Below are 24,643 nucleotides of genomic sequence, written 5' to 3'. Positions count from 1 at the left end.
CCGCAGAGTTACACAGGGTGATCTACAGTGAACACTAAGATGTCCAGTCACTTTTAGCGGATCTAATTTAAAATAAATTAATTAATTAAATGATCACATGAATAAAATCAGCCAAAAATCAGCCTAAAATCAGTACCTCATGTTTGACAAGGTTACTGCCCCTGTTGTCACAGACCTATAACTTGTGATCAGTGTGAACTCCAGCAAATATTTCAGTGGACGAAGCACTTGACAAAAATACTGGAGCAAAGAATTATGGTCATAATTTGGTAATATTTCAGTGTCACACATGAACACGAACCAGTGTCATGCTGCATTTAGGTAGATGATATTTTGAGTTTCAATTACACTGACTATCTATTAACTGTCTAAGCAGTGAATCGACAACATTGTTTAGTCAATGATTAAAACAGTGCTTAAAAACAAATAAACAGAAGACCCCCATTTCAAGTTAAAAACCGATAATGTCTTATTTGTTTGGAATTTGTGGTGTTGCTCGAAAGTGAAAACGTTTAGCTCATCTGCAGAACAAATCACTTCGAACTAATCTGCTCACAAAATTCAGGTCTGAAGACAAAAAAAAAAATCAGGTAAAATACCTCATGAAAATTCAGGGTTCTTCTGTGGACAAATATTTTAAAAAATATTTAAGAGGTTTTTTTTTTTCCTTTCAACTTACACTTATTTATACAAGCAATTGACAAACAAATGTAAAATATATTCTAAATATATTAGAAAAAAGATGTTCGAAATAAAACAGTTGCCCCCATTTACTCAGGTTAGTTTGTTTATCCAGACCTTTATAAGCAAGAAATTTAAAGTAACTGGACTTTGGCAAGTTTTAGTTGAAGACCCCTGCCCTATACTTTTGTGAACCAGAGCAAACCAGCTAAAGTAGGCAGCTAATATTATGAGACATGACTGTGACAGAGCAACCAAGACAGAGCCTCCCAGAAAGATCGGTCCATTTAATGTGTTAGATTAACTACAACATTAAATCCCACTCCAAGCAAAGAAAAACAAAAATGGAGGAGAAGAAGAAGAAGAAAGATTAATGATGGCTGTCAAACTGAGTTAATAACCTGACTGGTCTGTTTTGCCAGACTAGTAACACAGAGAGAGAGAGAGAGGGAGAGAGAGAGAGTGCATGTCTGAGCTCACCATCTCTCCAACTTCATGCTCTGCAGCTTTTCCGGGTCAGTCGGGGGGAACATGGTGGGTCTGATCTGGGTATGTCGACTCGTGGGCACTTCAGACCAGTCAGAATACCACTGACCCTCTTTGGTCATCAGCTGGACATTAGAGGACATGAGGACATGAAGAATTAACAACAGTTTGCTCCTCATCAAATACAAACAGCACGCAGGAGATTCAAGTCACTCGGCTTCAAGTTGGTACTGAACATTTGACAGCTCAGTAAACAGTACTGTGTGTATGTTTGTTACCATAAGCGATCCAAATATGAACTGTGAATAAATGTCCTTCAAGTGTGGTAGTTAACTGAGCAAATACCTTCCAAGATGTGATTCCTGGCATGTACTTCAGGCCTGGCAGGTCAGCTGAGGCGTCGACCAGCTCTAATGTACCTGAAAGAGGCAGGGGACAATAAATGACCATATGAACTTGCCCATCTAACAATATATCTGCCACATGCTTTTCAAGCTTCTGTCACTCTTAAGGCTGTTAAAGACCGAACATGAATACTTACGACATGAATAAATGCAAAAATGTAAAATATTCTATATAAATCTTTTCACACCTAAACTGCGCACAGAATATATTCATATGAAAAAAGACAGGGAGCACAAAAAGAGCAAACAGTAACACTGGGACGGTCGCTTTTCTTTTCAGAAAAGGGAAAGAAGCACAGAGAGTTTCAACGCCTCATCCAGGCTTTCAGATACAGCTCAGAATCCAACAGCTTTTAGGGATTCGGCACCATACGTGACAAAACAGAAGACAAACAAATCTAAACTAACTGACATTTGGAAATAAAGCACTGGATTTGTAGCATTTTTAACATCCAGAATATCCATTTTAGTGTGCAAAGCATCAGCAGATATACACACCCAAATTAATTTGAGGACGTCCAAAAAAAGATTACACAATAAACCTCGCTCTGTGTGTAAAGAGCTTTACAGTGGAATAACCAAGACAAATTTTGATATCTGAGTATTTGTAAAAGTTAATGAACGGATGTCTGGTTAATCTTGGGGAGTTAACTGCGAAGCCACTAAATATTGTGGCCAGAATAACAGGGTACTGTTATCATAGCATATATACACTGTATTGACAATTAAAGGAAAGGCTGAATTTCTGTTTATTTATTTACAACCTCATTTCCAAACAAGTTGGGACGCTGTGCAAAATGTAAATAAAAACAAAGTGGACTGATACGCAAATCATTTTAAGCCTATATGTAATTGAAAACAGTACAAAGACAACTGACCAAATGTTGAAACTGAGAAATTTTATTGACTTTTGAAAAATATATGCGCATTTTAAAAACACATTCCAAAAAAGTTGGGATGGGGGCAACAAAAGGCCGGTAAAGCTGTGTAATGCTGAAAGGAACACCTGGTGGTTGATTGGCAACAGGTCAGTAACATGATTGGGCATAAAATGAGCATCTCAGAGAGGCTGAGTCTTTCAGAAGTAAAGATGAGGAGGGGTTCACCACTCTGTGATAGACTGCACGATCAAATAGTGCAACAATAAAGCTTCACAATATAAAATAGCAAAGAATTTTTGCTTTTCATCATTTATGGTACAATAACATTAAAAGATTCAGAGAATCTGAAGAAATCTCTGTATGCAAGGGACCAAAACAAGTTTTGTCTGGCCCTGATTTTTGGTCCCTCAGGCGGCACTGCATTAAAAACAGACATGATTCTGTAGTGGAAATCACTGCATGGGCTCAGAAACACTTCTGAAAACCACTGTCTGTGAAAACAGTTCATCACTGCATCCATAAATGCAAAAAAAAAAAAAAGTTAAAACTCTAAAACACAAAGAAGATAAACAGTATATATACTGTTTATATAAACAGTGACTTTCTCTGTGCCTGAACTCATTTAAAATGGACTGAGGTGAAGTGGAAAAGTGTTCTGCGGTCTGACGAATCAACATTTGACATTTTTTTTTGGAAATCATGGACACTGTGTCCTCTGGGCTAAAGACCACTCAGCTTGTTATCAGTGCACAGTTTAAAACCCAGTATTCATGATGTTATAGGGGTGCATTAGTGCACATGGCATGGGTGATGTGCACATCAGTGAAGGCACCATTAATGCTGAATGATATACACATGCTTTGGCAACATCTGCTGCCATCCAGACGACGTCTTTTTCAGGGAAGGCTTTGATTATTTCAGCAAGATAATGTCAAACCACATTCTGCACATAGTACAGCAGCCTGGCTCCGTAGTAAAAGAGTCTGGGCAATAAATTGACCTGCCTGCAGGGCAACATTTGGCGCATTAAGAAATGAAAAATGACCCCAAACTGTTGCACAGCTGAAATCCTGTATCAAATAAGAACGAGAACTACAGCAACTGGTCTCCTCAGTTCCCAAACGCTTACAGAGTGTTGTTAAAAGAAGAGGTGATGCAGCACAGTGGTAAACAAGCCCCTGTCCCAACTTTTCTGGAACGTGTTGTTGACATCAAATTCAAAATGGGCATATATTTTTCAATTTCAACATGTCTCAGTTTCAACATTTGACATGTTGTATTTGTAGTATTTTCCTTTAAAAATATGGTTTACATAATTTGCATATCATTGCATTCTATTTTTATTTACATTCTGCACAGCATCCCAAATTTTTTGGAAATGGGGTTGTACTTTTTGTTCAAGTGATGGGTTCGACGCAGCATGTAAAAGTTTCAAAACATGACGCTCCATAGAATCCATATATGGAAACTAAGCTGCAAAAACAGTCCTTCTTACAATTTTTATTTACGTTTATCTTCGTTCAGCCCTGTCCTTTCTATATTCTATATTAGCTGTTGAGGTGATTACAGTTAATGAATGCACAAAACACAAAAAGATCCAAGGCAAGTGGCCACTCAGGCCACAAGCTCTGTATTTTCAGTGACCACACTTTGAAATGTTGCAGCCAAGGGCTGCCATACCTTCACTTTTCTCCAGCAGAGAGGCAATGACTGCTTCATCCTCAATAGGGTTCAGAGAACAAGTGGAGTAAACCATCCTGCCACCCACAGCCAGCTGCTCCACTCCGCGCACTGCTATCCTCAACTGCAGTCTGCCACACAAAAATAAACAAACACATCCTCCATCTAGGGCCGCACAATATATCTATAATGATCTCATAAGAGGCTGTAAATATGCAAATAAATCCTTTAAGAAACATCTAAAAAGTCCAGCGTTTACCTCTGAGCATCCTGAACTACACTACAGTTCAATGTCTTAGAACCACTCGTCACTGATGGTTGCTATTTTACTCAACTATAATTTAAACACCATAGACTAAATACTATATACATTTATAAATTTGTATTAATTTATAAATCAATCCAAGAAATCAGCTGAAACAGAGTAGCAGCATATGCTCCAATGATGTTTTGTTGATTTTGTGGGGGGAAAAAAGTGAACAAAAGTTAACACATCTACAGAGATGCAAAATTACTGCTTATTTGCTGACATTTGGGGGAGTTAATGTTAAACTCAAAATAATAAGACATTTTGCACTAAAATTTGCTGGAAAATACCATATTTAAGCTTCCACTCTGTAGAGGATATATATATATATTTTTTTAATTCAAGGTTTGCCAAAAAAAAAGTAAAAACAAAAATACAGGAATGAGGGGGAAAAAAATCAAACAGGAGAGGAAAACAGTTAAAATGTAATAATAAAATAAGATAAAGGCATAATTGTCAGATCCTTATTAATATGCAGTTTGTGCTGTTAGTACATTTGTTAGCGTTTACAGACTTGCTATAATAGGTCTAAATCTTGGTCCAAGTCATGATATGGCACTAGGACAGGGCGATTGTCCACTTCTATTTGACAGTCATCCATGGCCGTGGATACACACACTTTAAATACCTTCTGTGGTAAACCCAGATCTTCTCTGAGCCAAAAGCAACACGTTAACCGTGTGTCTCTCTTACCCATGCAGATGTAAGCTGTTGCTGGTTGTCCACTTTTTCCACACATCTATGTTCTTCCTCATTGTTCCGTCTCCACTGCAGACATAAAGGTGATGCTTTAGCTTTAAGGCAACAATTACAATACTGCAAACCTATTTCGACAACACAAATACCCAGAACACTGAGAATGCATGGCAGACATTATGTGTACATACAAGGAGTAATAAAAAGTTAAATCGTATTGCCTTTTTTTTTTTTTAGCTAATAAGTAATGGAAGCTTCTAAGCATCAATCAGCCTCAGTCATCCAAAACAGACTTGCATTTGTGGTTTCTGATAAATACAAAACAAATTTTATACATACATACATACATACACATACATATACATAAATAACATTACGCTGATAGATACGATGTTAATAGTAGATAATTCACACGTCTTTCATCAAGTTTTGACTGAGTTCTCTCTGAATTCTTATTCAACACACTCACAATCATCAGATTCATCCACTTGGGGAAGAGATCTGAAACACAACCACCAACACAAAGTTGTTCTGCATATTCTGTGCAATTACACATTTCCATTTGGAGGTCTCCAAATCCCCAAAACTTACGCAGTTCAGCTTTAAAAGATACCAGTGTAGATTTTTTTTTTGTATGTGGAAGAATTTGCAACCTCTGACATTTTTTCCTTCTGACTCGGTAATGCTACTTCTTCACAGCGCAGCTGTAAATGTTGCTACTCCAACAAATCAGCTCATTAACAACCCCCTTACTGAGCTGATGTGGATGTGTTAGAGCAGGGCAGGGTGTACTCCAGGACCAGGGTAGCGGAACATGTGCTTTAAGCACTTGGCTCTTCACATGTTTTGTATTTTACATTTCTGGGCAGGTCACTGCTGTGTCAGCTATTTTAATCTAGAAAACCATGAGCGCGTTTCCTGTGACCACATGAGTTCATATGCACAGCAACTACATTCCCATCATTTACATCTGCTCTTGGCTAAGAAAAGTATACATTTTTCTTCCTCTAGGTTGGCTATTTTGAGGTGAACTCTTCAAATCTGGCCGCAATCTAATCCTATACGGGTTTCAGAATAGCATGGCAAGCTATAATCACAGCTTTAAACTACAATTCAGATCATTCCACTAACACAGAAAAGCTTAAGCAGCAGAAGCAGCCTGACGATGCTGTGTGTAACGTGCTTGCCTTTGTCTGGTGGTCATGGTTGACAATGAATATGCTACGTTTTGCTTGGCATAGACCCCAGACCTTCACAGCTTCCTAAACCATGCACACAACTCCACTAGGTTACATGCAGTGAAGAATAAGGATTTCTTGAAAATGAAAACACTCCTGCTGTGAGTGTGTAAATGTATAAAAACCTGAACTTGTCATAGTCGCTTCATTGAAGTGCTTTTTCAGAAAACGCTCTTCTTTCAAAAACTGTAACAATCCATCACCATGAAAGCTGAAACTGTATTTTTTTATCTATCAAGAATCATACCTGATAAACCTCTCCCCATAATCTCTCCCATATCATCTAGTGTGCATGCTCTTATAGTTAAAAAAGAAAGAAATTCTATAAAAGATGGATGTTAAGTGTGAGATGCTCTCTGTTTTAAAGTCTGTTATTCTATAAGTCATGTAGTGCACACCCGGCTAGAGCCACATGAGCAGAGATCCAATCTGAATCAGATTTTTAAAAACATCAAGGCTGAAACTGATTGGAAAAAGCTGAATGTTTTTGCCATTCAGACTACAGAAAATCTTGCTTAAATTAAACGTGCCACAAAATCAGTTTCTTGTCTGAACAAAGTTTCAAAGTTCGGTGGCACTTTTTGTGTAAGAGCAAGAAAAACATGTCGCCCCTGTCTCACCTGCAAGGCACGTCACACAGCACTCTGTCGTAGAACAGGATGTCTTTCTCGCCGTTTTGCTCCACCAGCAGGCGTGGGATACAAGAGGCATCATGGTTAACCACCATGATACATGGACTGTTCAGCCTTTTAGCCTGGTGCACCAGCAGGTAACAGCGCTTATTATCCACATCATTGGCAATTACAAAACCCTCTGTACACAGAGAAAATAAGAAAGAGAGGAAAAAACTCCATTACACTGAGTTACAGACTAAAGATTTAGTTGTGGGTGGTAGAACGCAGCAGTCTCTCGATCACCTCCAGCTTTAGCCTAACATGGACACCAGGCTAACTGATACAGTCAGCTGCATCAGACCGTGTTGCAATTTCACTGTCTTGTCTGTACGACAAGCCGTGGACCAGCTGGTACTGATAGTGTTGACTAACATTTTTCAAAATCCAGCAGCGTCTGACACACATGAGACAAATGACTTGAGAAATTCGATAAAGCTAAAGTTGGATTCTTATTCGAATTTCCCGTTCCACCTTAAATGGTGCAGCAGCTGCACTGAAATCTGTACAGGTGAATGTAACTGCTTCTTCATATAAGGTGGGACAGGAAATTCAAACAAAAAGCTGCCAAATTAAAAGCCAAAGTCAGCTTTGTAGAAGTTCAAACATGTCCTAACATTGCCCCCATTTTTGCCAAAAGGCAGTATTTACACTTGGTTTATTTATGTATATTATTCTACATACTATACATTTATACATAGTTCAGTTTTCTTTTTACAATTTTGCACAATAAAAATATTTCAGCTTAACTTTGGTTGTTAAAAATGGTGTTTTTTTTAAGTGAAGAGACATCCTTCAATAATACGCCAAATTATTATCATCACCAAATATAAGTTTATTTGAGAATCTAAAAAGGTTTTTAACCTATATATTTACATGTATGTACACACACACACACACACACCATGATGCATACAGAAACATTAAAAAAATTTTATTACACAATGACACACATTTTTGGCCACCTCACCCACTACTACCCAGAGTAAAATGGATCACATAAAATCAAGCAAGTCATTTCCTTACCAGGGAAAGGCACATCCATATCAGCATGGAGCATCTCTATGAGCTGAGCAGTCTTTGATCCTGGAGCAGCACACATGTCCAAAATCTGTGCATACAACACAAACAGTATAGAACTTAAAAGAATACAAACATAAACCAATAAATAAATATGTTTACAATTGGGTAAAAACCCTTTTGCAGGCAAAGAGTACCTTATGTTGAGGCTCTATTTTCAGCAGCAGAGGAGGAATCATACTGACAGCCTCCTGCCTGCTTATATTCCCCTGAGGACAAAGACAGGATTTTACAAGATGACATAGTACTAATGAGCCAAAAGCAAACTGATAAGCACAGACATGGGGTACATTTACAATAAAGGGTTGATTGGGCACAAATCATCTCCGCTCAAATGTGACAAGGATATGATTTTTGCACAGCTGTGTGAACACAAAACTGATCTTTTTAAATCAGATTTCAGCCACTTTCACACATGGTCTCTGATTGGACACACATCTCATAAATGCAAACTTATTGATGCAATTTTATTTAAGCAAAAATGACTGCAATGTCAATGCTGTATTAATAACCAAAATTTCTACCTAAACAGTTAAGATGTACACAAAGTTATTAGAGTGGTTTGGTGTTTTGGAGTCAGAAGAGTTAAACAAGAGTTTAATGCCTCTAAAAGCTCCATCACCAAACGTTATTACCTGAAATGATTATGAATACTTGACACGATGCTTGAAACATTGTTCTACAATAGTTCTGAGATAAGACTTCGGCCAAAAATGTGTTTATTTTTAAATCTATATAAGGGATAGAGGTTCATGTGGAGTGTTACAAAATGGCAAAATAGTCCCAAAAGAGTTTTATCCCTCATGTTTACCACTATTTTTCCATTTTCAGCTTTGCATGTAAAACCTCAAAAGACACATGAAGGTTTACCGGCTGTTTTGGAAAATAAATAAAATGGATATATTTGCACTGTAAACATCACAACTCCTGGTTCCTATCACCACCACAGTAAAGCATCAGTAAGGTTCTCCACAATGAGCCACTTCAAAACAAACCACACTGATTGACTATTTACATCTCAACAACTGAAATATGCAGAAAGTTTGGTGGAATTGCCCTTTAAGGGGCCTGATTAATCTCCAGAACACCCAGTACTACAGTGAGACTGCAAATCAAACTTACCGATTCAGTCTCGCTGACTAAGAACTGGTGGAATTTCTCCAAAAGCGGAGACTTCCGCAAGATCTTTCTGCTCATGTTGGTGTGCCAAGCCAGTTCATCAGGGTACCTGTGATACCACACAGATATCAAAATAAAACTGGTCACATTGTACAAAAACTGTTGAAAACTGAACTTTGATATTCTTAATATTCTTACCAACTTAGAGCCTGTGGGGCTTCTATCTTCTGACCATCTATCTCCAGGTCCTGGATCTCCTTGAAGTATTTCTCTTTCAGGGTGTGAAGGATCTCTTTTGCATGGCTAATATTTAAAATATAGAGTTGGTTGAGTTATATTTTAACATTTTCAAGTCACAGTCGTTGATGGATATTGAGCAGAAAAGGTGCTCAAAGGAGATCTCGCTCCATCAGTTAACACTAGATGATATCCAGTCATAGATATTACAAACTGCCTTAGAAATATGCCTGATGTTAATGAAAATAACAGCAGATCAAAATAAAGATTTGAGCATTCAAATGAATCTTCACCTTTTATAACCAGTGATTCGTATGGTAGCCGGCAGCGGCTCCCTCATAGCTTCCATGAACTGCTCAAACTCTCCTTCTGGTACAATCTTCAGCTCCTGGTAGTAGTGCTCAAACAGCTTGTTCTCCTTGATGATATCGGCGTAACCTGCGCCCCAACCCTGTCAGGAGAAACACAATTATCTATACAGCACATGAAAAGATACAGATTATGCCTATAAACAGGCCTTATAACCAAACAAACTAGGGTGTCAAGGTGGTACTGCATTTCATGTAATATGATATGGCTTTGATGATACATACATCTACTTAACTCTATTTGATACAATACTACTTTTCCCCTCACAGTCTTTACATTCAGGCTAGTTCTTAATGCATTTTTGTGTCTAACTTCAACACAAGAAATGTCTAAGTTTCTTTACAATTAACTATTTCACATCACACTACCCTGAATGACTGTTTATGTCTCAACATGTTTGGCAGCTTGTTTCAAGCTTTTTACTTATATTTGAGTCATTATTCAACTGAAGTAAGTCAGCAAAATTTGAATGTTAAGTTACTTGCATGATTTTATTCCAGTCTACTCACCTTCGCTGTAAACTCATATCTGATTTACTCTAACAAAAATTTATAATTATTAATATTTCATGAGTTTATGGCCTGACATTTCTCCACCTTTACTTCTACAGTTATAAGTATAGTTATAGATTTATTAATTTATTAAAGCTGCACCACTGTTATTAGAGGATGGGGTAAGGTAGGCTGATCTATCCAGGTCTTTTCCATTTATAAAAGCACCTGAACACTAACAGCAGTAAACAAACCCCCTTTAACTCCACTGATCAGCTCTCTGAGCCGACTCTAAGCACAGTGTGGACCTGCTGTAAGTCCGCTGTCTGTATTTTGTCCATTTTCCCAAACAGACTCTCTCTCCTCTCTGAGCTGCTGTAAACCAGCCAGCCAGCTAAACTCACTCACAGCATCTCTGCTCCGTTTGCCCTCCGCGCCTCCGTCTCTCTGTCTGTTCCTGTTCCTTTTGCCCATCCTGGGGAGACACAGAACCCTGGACAAAAACCTCCGAAGCGTCTTTAACCAAAACTCCTCTGAACAGAGAGTGAACTGAACTGAAGCTAAGCTAAAGCTAAACTCATGTGCAGCTCACACAAACTCAACACGCCGAGCTGAAGGGCCCTGGGGTGGCCGCGATCTCGCCTGAATTATATTCTTGAACGTCCAACAAGATTTAAAATAAATATTTATTAAATTTATTATTGTTGTTGTGGTGGTCGTAGTAGTTTTTGTTGTTGTTTTAATGTTTGATGTTTGTGCATAATAAAAAATATATATACAAATAATAATAATAATAATAATAATATACTTGTAATTACGTACTTATGATAAAAAATAATCTTATTCATGTATGTTTACACTGCTGTATGCACTGTTCTTGGTTTGTATCTGATGCTGTGTATTATTTGTTTAGATTTTTTTTTTTCAATTTAAAAATAATGGCTATTATTGTTGTTATTAGAAAAAGAAGAAAAAAAATAATGATAATAAGAAAAGGTAGAGAAAGAAGAAGAAGAAGAAGAAGAAGAAGAAGAAAAAGAAGAAGAAGAATTGGTGTAATTCATATTATTATTATTATTATTATTATTATTATTAATATTATTATTATTGTACACTATTACTACTACTTCTACTACTACTGCTACTAATAATAATAATAATAATAAAATATTATTCTAATGATAAACTCCGTCTTCTCCTCCCCTCTCTCTCTCTCTCTCTCTCTCTCTCACACACACACACACACACACACACACACACATATTATTTATCGATCCATACTGAACTCTACACACTGTTATCTGCAGTAATGCACAGTGTACTTTATGACCAATGATCTCTGCTCTTTGTACAGCATAGCACAAGTAATTTTAACTGAACTTTAAGTTCGCTTATTCATGTCTTTCTTTTTTATTCATGTTTTTGTGAACGGAGAATTATCAGAGCAATAATATCACTGTACATGTGTAAGTCGATGGCGTAAACGGATATATGTTTCCTATTGGCTTACGATAAATGAAATGCGTAATCCGTTCCTTCTATTGGTGCAGTTCGCGGCATAAGCCCCGCCCATCCTGTTTGTGATTGGTGGACACATGGGAAGACAGTGCGGTGGCGTGTGGGCACCAATTTCGTAACCAATACAGCTCTGTTACTAACTGAGCGGAGCTTTTATTCTCTGCTGCTTCTAAAACACTCAGAATTCAGTATCTTTATTATTATTAAAAAAGCAGAGGTCACCTTTGTTTTTCAAAGCAATCATGGACACAATTCTCCAGCACCTGTTTTCTTCTGAGGAGGAAGAACTTTATATTCTGGACTGTTTATCGTACCTCATGATGCTCATGGCGTTGGTGACGTTTCTGGCGTTGCTCTTTGAGAACGTGCCTTATGGGAGATACTCGGACAGGAGATATGGATTCCCAGTGAGTGTCAGAGTCGCTTGGTTTATTCAGGAGCTGCCTGCTTTAGTCGTGCCTTTGGCTTTAGTGTTGTGGACTTCAGCATCCAAGACAGTGCATCTGCCGAACCAGCTGCTTCTAGCCATGTATTTTTGCCATTATATTCAAAGGTGAGCTCTCCTGTGTTGTGTGTGGGGATGGGCGATACCACTTCTCTGTTTTCGATGCGATACCGATTATTATCAAAGCTAATACACCGATATTAGCACCGATACTGCTGCTTTTAAGTCTTTTGTGCGGACAAAAACGGTAAATCTTTATGATTTCTGCTGTGAAAAGTCATAAATGCAATATTTCTGAAAGTCTTTGCATTAGTCTTCACTACACTGGGCTGGGTTTCCCCGAAATCTTTTAGCAAAGATTATTCTTAATGATGGAAAGAGCATCACCCTGAACACCTGCTCTACCACGTAAAGGAGAACTCCACTACTTTTGCAGAATTTCTACATAATTCACTTATAAAGCTGTAAATGAAGTCATTCAGAGCGCTTTGGTGTGAAATGCATCATTCTAAAGAAACCTGCAAAGTCCGAATTTCTCCGAATGGCGATGATAGGAACCAGACATCCGAAGCATTTAGCGCATCTAAAAGCCGTCACAGAAAGTTATTACATGAAATGGTTACACATATGCTGTGTGATGCCTGAGACACTGTTTTAATACAGTTTTGCTGTAAACATTTGGCCAAAAACACAATTTTAAAATCCATTCATGGCGGATGGGTACATGCAGGGTGTTGTAAGGCAAAATAGTCCCCCAAGAAAACCTTATTTTGCAGTTTTCCCACTATTTTCTCATTATCAGCATTACATATTAAAACTCAGTAGACACGACGTTGATGCCCCCGTGCACTGAGTTTAAATAAACAGTGTGCTTCTTTCAGGTCTCTCATTTATCCGTTTTTAATCCGAGGAGGGAAACCCACACCGTTTGCTTCCTTTGCCCTGGCGTTTGTTTTCTGCATCTATAATGGCTATCTGCAGGTCAGATACCTGAGCCACTACGCAGAGTTCCCCTCTGACTGGGTTACACATCCCTGCTTCATCACAGGTGGGTAATGTATTAGCAGGTGCTTAAGACTGCAGGCCTGCTGTCTGACTTTTAGTACAGTTGCCTGGAAAACAAAAGACAGTGCAGTAGTGCTTGTGTGTGCAAATGTTTTTGCACCCCTAGTCAATGTTACATGTCTGTTGATTACCTCAGTGAGAATAAATACACATCCTCTACAGAGGACACACTTTGCTCTTCACTTTTTGATGTACAATGATTGTTTATTTGCTGAATTTAACATATTGGGGAAAGATAAAACATGAAATATGGCATGTGCAAAAGTTGTGGCACATTTTATGTTTTATGATTTATTTTTTTCAAATAAAAATAAATAGAAATAATGCATGCACAAACACACACATACACACACACATATATATGTGTATATATGTATATATGTTATATATGAAGGTAAAAACATACTTAACTTTCAAGGTAAGTCAATGGAACCAGACTTTTTTAAAGGGCAACAGTTATTTTCAAATTATGTCAAAAACTACATATATATATATATATATATATATATATATATATACATGCCCACCCAAAACTTTGGATACTCCCAGTCAAATTTCACATTTTATTGATTATAAAACAGTTATAACACATACTCTGCTCCTCATGACTGCTCCCATAAGGCTAGCTGTTACTGTAATTCAGATGTTAAGCTTTAGTTTTTGTTTTTTTCTATACACAAGCAAAAATGATCCCAGCAGTCTGCTTCTGATGGAGAGATATTGTGCCCTCATTTTGTTACAGTTGATGGATTTTTAATTAATTCTCATCTAGGGTCCTGTCTGTGGCTCTTTGGATGGATAATTAATATTCACTCTGATCATATTCTGAGGAACCTGCGCGCTCCTGGAGAAACAGGATATAAGATTCCAAGAGGTAAAACACTGTTCTAGCCTATCACACCATATTTTTTCTGCATTATGATCATTTACATTCAGTAACAATTCAGCATGTGTAAGTCTGTTTGGTTGAACTGAATAAGCTGTCTCTTTATTGTTACTCTACAGGTAGTCTGTTGAGCTGAGGCTGAAAGAAAATTTGTCAGATTAAAATTCCCTTAGCAAGCAGTTTTCAGCGTTTAATGCCAATGAGGCTGACTGCAGTTAAATTCATTAGTATTTTGCTTTGTGATAATTTACATTCAGTTAAAATTCCATGGTGAACCTTTACTTTTTGGAATAAAATGATGGATTGGACTGCAGTCAACATCTGTCAACGTATCTCTGGTGTTAATGACTAAAAATTGATGGCCAGGAGAGTTTTATGCTGACTAGTCTCATATTCATAAGCTATGTAGGAAAACTATGAATTACTGTCTTACTGATATTTGACGTGAACGGTTCAACACAAATGAGCTGTTGTAAAGTCTGATATTTCAACTTGTAACTTAGAGAGAGTAATTAAAATAAAATTCATATCTTGAGTGATCACAGAGGGTCTCTGAGCTAGCTGAGCATTTTCCCTCAGTGATAGGTGGAGGTGGGGGTAATATTATTGGTTGACATTGTAGAGGCGAGCAGAAGTCATTACACTTTGAATAAAGATTACAGAAAAGTAATTATGTAAATATGGTATGATGAATTGTATTTAATATGACAAAGGAACAATCTAACGAGGTAAAAAAAATCCATATTGATTTCACATTGACTGTATAAGTGTTTAGAAATGTTCTTATGTATGATGTTTCTTTGGGATTCCAGTGTGTTTGGCTATTTGTTACACACTTAAAACTTATAGTTCTTTAAGGGTTCTATATAGGACCATGAACACTCAAGGAACCCTTTGCGTGATTAACCCTTGTGTGGTGTTCAGGTCTGTGGGACCCATTTTCAGTGTTTACCAAAAGAAAAAATAATGTGATTTATTATTATTTCAACCTCAAATTCCTCGACCTTTGATCATTTTGTGTGAAGAACATATAAAATAACACATTTTCAGTGCCTTCACACTCTTCACCCCCCACACATTCATATTACACATGTGGTGTTGGGGTGAACCTGAGGTTGAGGGTGTAAAAGTGTGGAGGTGCTGTGTCCCTCTGCTCTCCTCCTACATGGTCTACCATCAGTGTGTGTGTCTGTGTGTGTATGTGTTTGTATATGTGTGTGTCTGGGTGTGAGTTTGAGGGTGGACAACATGGACAGGCTGCTGACTGGCTACAGCTGCTAAAGGAGAACCCTACGCTGGACACTTGTGATATTATAAACATCTGATATTTTTACAGAAATTGTTTTGGCTGTATTGATTTAAAAAACAATAATGCGGTGGGTCAGCAGACCACTGAGTAACAAAAACATCAACACCACACAAGGGTTAAAAAGTTCTTTGCATCATGAAAGGTTCTTCAGATTGATGGAGAATGTGTTGAATATGGTTCTATATAGCCCCGAAAAGGGTTCTTTTAGTATTACAAGCTTGACATCGTAACAGTAGAAAAACACTTTTTGGTGCATATATGGAACCCTTTTCAAAACAGTACTATATGGAATCATTTTCAACACATTCTCCATTCACTCTGAAGAACCCTTCCTTGATGCAAAGAACCTTTTAATGATGCAAAGGGTTTGAGTGCTCATGGTTCTATATAGTACCATTTTCTTCACTAGAGGAACCTTGAAGAACCATCTTTTTTAAGTTTGTAGGATTCAGCTTCAGAAGGTAAAAGAAACTGAAAGACTGGTCACAGGGGACCATAAACTAACCGCTTAAACCAATGCTTCCTATGCACCTTCACACAGTACTTAAATAGTGCATTTACACATACAGGTCACATAGGTTTTTAAAGGAAGAGCTGCTGCTATTTTGTTTGCTGTTACTGCCCAACATGTAATGCTTAGTGATGTTTGTACTGCTCTGCTGTGTGTAATCTGAACACTATTACCATGGCACTTGCATTGTTTTCTACAGTATTTGCTTCTACTCTGTTTTCAGCAACACTTACAAACGTAAAATGTATAGCTGTTTTGTCTTTGTTCATCATTAGTTTATGTGGAACTGCTGAGACTAATCTCACACAGGTCTGACAGTAACTCAGAAATACAGTAATGAATGTGTAAAAATATATTCATACAGAAAAGAAGCAGTATTTGTTTAATAAATTGCAACCAGAGTAGCAACTCATGGAGTTTCTCATGCAAATCTACTTTTTGAAAGATGAATAATGTTTAGGTACACATTTCTACTGCAAGCTTTCTTCTACAGATGGCAGTGTAAACTTTATTTTGAGTGCCTGCCATTTGTGAATAATTCAGTCAAAAGTGGAAGTGCAAGTGGAAGTGCTATTACTCACCCCATAGGCGGGATGAACTGTATCAGACTGAGGTGCTGGTTATAACAGCCACTAAAAAAAGTCTGATTGATTCAAATGCAGTTTGTCCACGCAAGCAAATAATATCTGCTTCAGGAGACGTAAGGTCAGTGAAAGGCTACCTTAAACATTCTTCTCTCATTGTGACTTGCTTATATGCTTCAAAACAGTGCTATATTACAGCCACCAAGACAGAGATTAAAATTATGTAGTTGAATATTGAAGTGAAATCAAGTACACAACCTTTATAGGGAACAAACTTAAATATGCTATTTGTCTGCTTATTTTAGTACACGTTTTATATTTATTTGCTGAGTTAAACATGTGAGGAACAAATAAAACATATATAAAATGTGCCATAACATTTGCACAGACCACAATTTATGTTTTCGTGTTTTTTTTTTTTTTCCAAATATGTAACACTTTATTTGGATGGTCCACTGTAGATGCTTTGGAAATGCTCAGTCTGTTTTTAAGTACCATTCAACTAAATTTCCATTAAATGCAACTGAACTTTAAGTACAGTGTGAAAGAGTTTATTAAATATATCTCTAACCTAACCCTAACCTCAAGGCAAAACCTATACCTACTCCTGACCTTAACCCTAACCATAATGTTGTTGATAATCAACTGAATATCACCAGAAAGTTTGTTAATGATTTAAGTATCTGTGGAGCATCTATAGGGGATTATCCAAATAAAGTGTGACCAATATGTAAAACTCAGCAAATAAACAGTAATTGTGCATTAAAATATGCATAAACTTGTTCTCTGTAGAGGATGTGTTCACTTATTTTGACTTAGAAAATCAACAAAACATTAATAATTTTAATAATATATAAGTAATTTGACCATTTGACTCTATTCTTGGGGAATATCTGCCCAATTGTGAGGACGTTGGTATAGTAAGTAAAATGTCTTTGTTGCATTTTACCCCTAGTTAGATTGTCCCATGTGCAGGCTTCACATCAAAAGCCTGATTTCTGCTGGTTTCATGTGTGCATGACCACTGGCCTTTATACAGTGATTGTATCCAGCTGAATTTGATGGGTGCAAAAGGGAAAATAAAAATAGGCACGCTTTGACTCATCACCTCCGACCTGTCAGTACAAACCATGTCAACAAACACTAATCATTCATGACAACAGTCTTTCTCCCTGCACCCCCCATGGGTTGTATTCATATGCATCTGTGTGTCCACTGTTTTTTTTTCCATTCTGAATTTGTAATGGTTACACAGAGCGTTCTTTAAATAAATGCTATGTTACAGTGCTGTGTAGCCCCTCTGCTCCAAGCAGTAGATACTCAGTGAGTCATCATAGACTTCAACAAAAAGGCTTTTCCTCGGGCTGTTGACACAACTGACTAGTCATAGCAAGTTAATTTGATGTGATATAGCCTATAAAATATGTTTAACTGCTGAAGATGATTACAGTTCGCATATCACAGTGCTATATTTCACAATACACCCTTCATTTATTTAATTTCCAGTCAAAACAGCCATTAAGTACAAATTGTTCGTTTTAAATTTATGAAAAGATGTGGTTGTAAGATAATCCACTTGTATAGTAAAGGGAAAAGCAAAGGAAAATAAGTTTTGAAAACTGGAGCTTAAAAAGAGATTAAACCTTACATCAACTGTGCAAGACCTGGTAGACACCAAAACTGCCCCCATCAGATAAACAGCACTTAAAGCTTTCATCTCTGAGAGAGAGGAGAAAATCAAGCTGCTTCAGATCTGAAAACATCCACAGGTGTTTCTGTCCATCCTTCCACTGTGAGAAGACGACTCAGCGCTGTGGGTCTGAAAGGATGTGTAGCTGTCAAGAAGAACCTCACTGAGAAAAGGAGACGGACACATCAAACTAAGAAGCTGAACAATGGACTGACCACCCCAGAGTCCAGACCTTAACATCACTGAATGTGTTTGGGATTGCATAGATTGTGAGAAGCAGAAAATACACCCAGCTTCTAAGACTGAACTGTGGAGGTGTGGAAAAACATCCCTGTCGAAAATAGTGGGGTGTAAGCTCAGATACTGGTAGAATCAGAAGGTCATTGACACCTAGTGAAAAAGGGACAGAGTTAAACACAGAACAGTGCAATACGATAAAATACATAAGTGCTGTACAAGACATTACAATCAATACTTAATTTAGTGCTCATTTAAGTGCTGAATAAACAGGTGTGTCTTCAGTCTGCGTTTGAAGACAGCGAGAGACTCTGCTGTACGGACAGCCAGTGGGAGTTCGTTCCACCACCTGGGTGCCAGCACAGAGAACAGTCTAGTTGCTTGCCTTCCACGCGCCTTGAAGGATGGCGGGTCAAGCCGAGCTGTACTCGAAGCTCGAAGGGCTCGTGGTGCAGTTCGAGATTTGACCATTGCCATCAAGTAGGGAGGGGCTGGTCCATTTTTGGCCTTGTAGGCAAGCATAAGGGTTTTAAATCTGATGCGTGCAGCTACAGGAAGCCAGTGAAGGGAGCGCAGCAGTGGGGTGACGTGGCTGAACTTTGGGAGATTGAAGATGAGTCTTGCTGCTGCATTCTGGATGAATGCATACTGAGAAGCTTCTGTGTAATTTTCTGTGTTCTTCTTTTTTTCCCCTGACACAGAAAAATGAATATACTTAAAAGCTGTTTTGACTGGAAATTACACACAATCTTATATATACAGTCAATGATTCCGATTCCTCTGCAATTGTAGCCTCTCACTCTCACTCATACAGCTCATAGATTCTTGTTACAGTGGAGGTTCTTGAGGGAAACACAAGTTTGCTGTTGCTTTTGTTAGTTTGCTGCTCATTGATTTATCCATAGGTCTCCTGCGAGCACTGTCAAGCATAGACTGCTGAAGATGCTGAAAGTAGCACTCACAAGCCATTTAAAGGCTGTATTTGAATGAGAGGGCTGGAATCACGGATTCTATCACAGCAACGTGCAGTGCAGCTGGGCTTCAGCCTGCCCTACTACAGATATTAAAAATGAGTGCCATTAATAATTTATAGCATTAACTTTGGCATTACACTCAAATATGTGCTGACGAAGTTGGATTTAATTCTGTATATCAGTTTATTTTGCATATACTGCAATCTTGCAGTGTGATTTATTTCTTTAAGTGGCGTTCTTTTTTTTTTTTCTGTTTTTGGTAGGTGGAATGTTTTGGTACGTTTCAGGCGCTAACTTTTTGGGTGAGATTCTGGAATGGGCCGGATTTGCTCTTGCTGGTCACTCGATCCACAGTGCGGCCTTCGCTTTCTTCACCTGCATCGTCCTCTCCAGCAGAGCAGTAGCTCACCACAAGTAAGGCCTTTAATTAAGTCTAGTTTAATATATTATGAGATTTCATTTCTTTATCCATTCAAGATATATGAATTGATTCAGTTTGCGTTAGTGGATTTTATGATTAAATGAGTTATGGTGCAGTTGTGTTTATGACAAATCCATATATCTTCATTTTAGTCCATATCTGCTTTGAAATCAAAAATTAGATAATAAACAAATATATATATATATATTTTTTTTTTTTTCATTTCAGTCCCTCAAAACAAACACAGATAGTTTCATGTAATAAATGCATTTAAATAATGAATTCTCAGCTTTTTTATGCAATACATGTATATATGTGTGTGTGTGTGTGTGTGTGTGTGTGTGTGTGTAAGGTATATAACTCATTGCATCAATGCAAAGGTAATATAGGAGGATTTGAACAGGGAAAGACACAGGAAAAAAAAAATAACACTGATAGTAAAAGATGGGGGAAAGATGCATCACTGGATCCTTAACAGGAGATGATTGTTGAAATGAAAGATCATAATCGTATTAATGTGTTTTGTTTTTCAGGTGGTATCTGACGAAATTTGAGGATTACCCCAAATCAAGAAAAGCTCTGATTCCATTTGTGTTTTGATAGTAATCATGTTGCCATGTTGCTGTTGCTATCATGTACACTGAATAACATGTGGGAAACATTGTCAGTGTTTTTATTCACTCATTGTGTTGTGAATTTAATATGACAAACTGTGAAATCTACTGGATTTTTTCCTCACTGAGTAGTTTCCTGAACACCAGATTAAGCCTATTTTGGGACAAAAGTGAATTTCAGTGTGATTAGTCAAAAGAAACTTGTAGGAATTTGCAGTACATTCATGAATAAGTACTTTAAGGAAAACTCTTGTCAGCTTTGTGCTCTAGAGAGAAGTAGGAGGGTTGAAGTCATGCAAAAAGACCAGTCTTAAAAATGTGAATAATTTATTAAAAATCCAAAACTGATCACAGAAAAAAATGGTTGACCAATAACATGCCTGTGACATCACACCCATGGTGAATTAAAAAATAAGCAGTTCTCGCAGATGCACTTCCTTTAGTTTCCTAGTTGCCTTTATAATCAACAACGTCTTAAATTTTAAGTGGACAAATTCAGACTTTTAATATGGAGCTCATGAGCTGCCTGTAGATGAGTTAGACCAATCAGAAGCAGCCCATGTGATTTGTATAAATAACAAACACAACCGAGCAACTGGAATTTCTGGCACACTGCTGGAAGTGTTTAAGCCCCAATTCTTACGCAGCCCTGCTGGTGACATCCTGTATAGCACTGTTGTCGGAACAAAACCTTGTATCTCCAGAATGGTAACTTTACAGGAGAAGGAAAAACCCTACTTTACTCTTGATGTAAGTCAAATGGAACCAGATTTTTTCCAAGTAATTGTGGGCCGTTTTTTTCAGTCCATTCATTGTGAAATTTACAAACAATGTAAAGGACAACAGGTACTTTCAAATGATGTCAAAAACTGAAAAACGACAAAAATGGAGATACGAGGTTTTCTTCCGACAGCAGCAATAAAAATAATGCATGGCCACAACTTAGGAAAGTGTGGGAATAAGATAATTAAGTCGTGGCCATGACTTAGTAAGGCGTGGGAATGATATCCTAATGCATGGCCACGACTTAGTAAGGCATGATCTTGTTCCCATGACCTAACAAGTTGTGGCCACGATTTAATTATCTCATTCCCATGCCTTACCAAGTCGTGGCCATGCATTAGGATCTCGTTCCCATGCGTTATTAAGGTGTGGCCACGCATTATTTTTATTTATATAGAGTGTCACCAGCAGGGCTCCATAAATTCTGGATATTCTGGTGTTCTTAGCCAAAATGACAGACCTGTTATTTTTAACACGACAGGACATGAATCACAAATAACATCACAGATATGCTGTCATATTACTTGTGATGACACAAGACCTCCAGTGTTCTTTTACTCAACAATTCTGCAAAATGAAGCGCTGAATATTATAAAATGTGCTTTTACTATCAGTAATTTCTACTGGCAAAAAATGCAGTGTGGTAAAGTTGGTTTAATATTGGACATTCATTGGATATTTCACTTTCTCTCATCATTTTTTCATGAAATAAATGATCAGAACTACATTTTCTCACTCCTGAAAGACAGAATTACAACCAAACATATTTCAAAAATGTCCTCCTTCAAATTTCACTGACTGCAATGTTTCACAAATGCATGCTTTGAAAATTAAGAGACTGTCTGAACAGTGAATAACATGCTTCCCATGTATTACATGAGAATACACATCATAGTGAAAAGACAGGAGCTTCCTTTACAGGGGAATTCCTCCATGTAAGCAGAGTCATTCAGAGTGGTTTAATGTGAAATGGTTCATTGTATATAAACAGACTCCGACTCTTTAGGAACCAGGGGTCACCATGTCTACGACACAAATATAACCTTTTATTCACCATCCAAAACCACCAGTGAACCTACATGTGTTTTCTGAGTTTTTATATGTAATGTTGATGATGGAAAAAACAGACATAAATCTGAAGAAATACGTTTTCTTTAGGGACTGTTTTTCCTTACAACACCTTGTATGTATCCCTCCGCCATGAATGGATTGAAGTTAATGAATTAAAGTACATTTTTAGCCAAAAATGTATCATAAAACTATGCCAAGCAGCATATATCTAACCATTTATGCAATACCTTTCTGTGAGGGAGATTTTAGAGGTGAACGTCTGGTTCCTATCACCACCACTGTGAACAATTCTGACTCTGTAAGTTTCTCTAAAATGGGGCATTTCACATTAAACCACCTGAATGACTTTGTTTACATTTCAAACATTTAATTATGTAAAAACTTTTGAAAAATCCCCTTCAAGCCCACTTCACATCCCGGTCACAGGAAGCTTACTGCAAGTGATTTGATGTGATTTTGCCTTATTTAGCTAAATACATGAGAAATTAAACTTAGAAAGATGTCCTTGTTATGCACTGTTTAGACAGCCTCGCTGACTAAAGTGTCTGAGTCAGAAAATTTAGGTTTGATCAATTTTGGACGTTTATTTTATGAGAAATCAGGAGAGAATGTTGAACATCCAGTGAATGTCTAATATAAAACTACCTAAAACCAGCATGATGTGACAGACAGAGCCACAAAACAGCCGCAACTTCAATTTCATCTCAGCTTTTTGCCACATTAACTTGAATGTTGTTTTGTGCCAGCCAGTCCGTAAAGCATTTGTTTGCTGAATTGTATTGTGTAACTTTGCGGCCAATACCAGTCCGTCATCACAGCTGTCCACTGAAAAGCTCATTTTGGAGCAACAACAGGTTAAGAATTTAATGTAGGTCTGCTGTCAGATTCCTCTTCAGAATCTGACCAAACGGGCCGCAGGTCAAACATTATCTTATAGAGGTTATGTGTCATTTTTTGGGTTTTGTATGCGCTAAATACAAACACACTGTGGGTTATGTGCAAAGAAGCAACTGGTGCTCAGCAAGATGATATAGATGTTGTGAAAAAATGTGCTATGGGGTATAACGCCTCTCAGATTGGGATGTCAGAACTAACTGTTGTGTAATGTAATAATATCAGTCACAATGTTGGTCAGTAAAATCTCTGTTAGATATTTTTCTCAAATCGTTCAGCCCTACATGAGACTCCAGTCCTCGCTGACTGCAGCTGCAGACTTCAGCAGTCTGCCTAATTAACCCAACCTGATTCGACTCATCAGCTTATTAGCAAGGCCTTCATGAACTGAATTCAGAGCATCAGATGAAGGAAAGTGCTAAACTCTGCAGAACACTGGCCCAGTTTGGAAACCTGTTTCAGTGTTTACGTTATATATCGAACTTACAAAAAAGGATGGAAAATACAGTTTTCCTTGATTGGGGTCCTTTTTGAAGGAACGTTATTTTATTCTAACAGATTGATTGTTAAACACTGTAAGTGAAATAAAAACTCAACCAGTCAAGTTCTATGGTGTTTTCAGAGATCATCAACAATAACGTCAGTGCAATAGTAGAAGGATCACGTCAGTGTCAACACTATCAGTTCTCCAAACTGCAACCACAAACACCACAACAAATCTGCGCTTTCACACTTCAGCTGCAGCGTCTGACATTTGTGACCTGTTGAAGACAAAGACACAACACAGAACACACACCCATACATGCACATGCACTGAAATTTTAAACAGACGAGCCACTCTTACCCAGACTCTCTCACAGAGGAGCATTAGCACTTTAATATATTCATGCTCGACCTTTCCAATGACAGGCTATGCTAATGTTAATACCCTTCAGCAGTAATCTCATCAGTAAGACGTTACGGATAAATTCTCACTGTGTTCTTTGAAGGTTTATGCATGCAGGAGAACAGATATCAAACTATAATGATGAGATATGAAAAGAAAAATCATTTCAGTAATATGTATGAATACATAATGCATAGCAAAAAGAAATTGTCAATAAATAATAAATAATTGAGGTAATAAATAAACTAAAGTTTTTTGACATAATTTAGAAACACCAGCTTTACATTGTCTGAATGTTTCATGACAAATGGACCAATGGCGATGATACGAAATGAACCCAAATGAAATAAAATTACATGAACTTACACAAGCAAGTAAAGGGGAATTTCTACCGATATTTCAAAATTTCTACGTA

The 24,643-nt window shown here is 37.5% G+C and overlaps 2 protein-coding genes across 2 annotated transcripts in view; one reads left to right on the top strand and one right to left on the bottom strand.

Moving 5' to 3' along the window:
- nsun2 (NOP2/Sun RNA methyltransferase 2) overlaps positions 1 to 10,943 on the bottom strand; it is a 29,977-nt gene extending 19,034 nt beyond the window's left edge. The window contains exons 1-11 of the mRNA XM_036566196.1: positions 10,749 to 10,943; positions 9,774 to 9,931; positions 9,442 to 9,546; positions 9,247 to 9,352; positions 8,262 to 8,333; positions 8,071 to 8,155; positions 6,994 to 7,186; positions 5,133 to 5,207; positions 4,133 to 4,263; positions 1,513 to 1,586; positions 1,162 to 1,292 (exon numbers count right to left, since the gene is read on the bottom strand). Coding sequence (XP_036422089.1) covers positions 1,162 to 1,292; positions 1,513 to 1,586; positions 4,133 to 4,263; positions 5,133 to 5,207; positions 6,994 to 7,186; positions 8,071 to 8,155; positions 8,262 to 8,333; positions 9,247 to 9,352; positions 9,442 to 9,546; positions 9,774 to 9,931; positions 10,749 to 10,814 — 1,196 coding nt within the window. The 5' untranslated portion in view covers positions 10,815 to 10,943. The remainder of the gene's footprint in view (positions 1 to 1,161; positions 1,293 to 1,512; positions 1,587 to 4,132; positions 4,264 to 5,132; positions 5,208 to 6,993; positions 7,187 to 8,070; positions 8,156 to 8,261; positions 8,334 to 9,246; positions 9,353 to 9,441; positions 9,547 to 9,773; positions 9,932 to 10,748) is intronic.
- Positions 10,944 to 12,061: 1,118 nt separating this feature from the next.
- On the top strand, positions 12,062 to 20,702 carry srd5a1 (steroid-5-alpha-reductase, alpha polypeptide 1 (3-oxo-5 alpha-steroid delta 4-dehydrogenase alpha 1)). The gene is made up of 5 exons (XM_036566195.1): positions 12,062 to 12,411; positions 13,185 to 13,351; positions 14,141 to 14,242; positions 19,823 to 19,973; positions 20,514 to 20,702. Exons 1-5 carry the CDS (start codon positions 12,101 to 12,103, stop codon positions 20,578 to 20,580), a joined length of 798 nt encoding a protein of 265 aa, XP_036422088.1. The 5' UTR covers positions 12,062 to 12,100; the 3' UTR covers positions 20,581 to 20,702.
- Positions 20,703 to 24,643: the final 3,941 nt, after the last annotated feature.

This window comes from Colossoma macropomum, unplaced genomic scaffold, assembly GCF_904425465.1.
Source record: "Colossoma macropomum unplaced genomic scaffold, Colossoma_macropomum, whole genome shotgun sequence".
Classification (NCBI taxonomy): Eukaryota; Metazoa; Chordata; class Actinopteri; order Characiformes; family Serrasalmidae; genus Colossoma; species Colossoma macropomum.
Note: the sequence above shows the minus strand (reverse complement) of the source record. Positions and strands in the feature narration are given on the sequence as shown.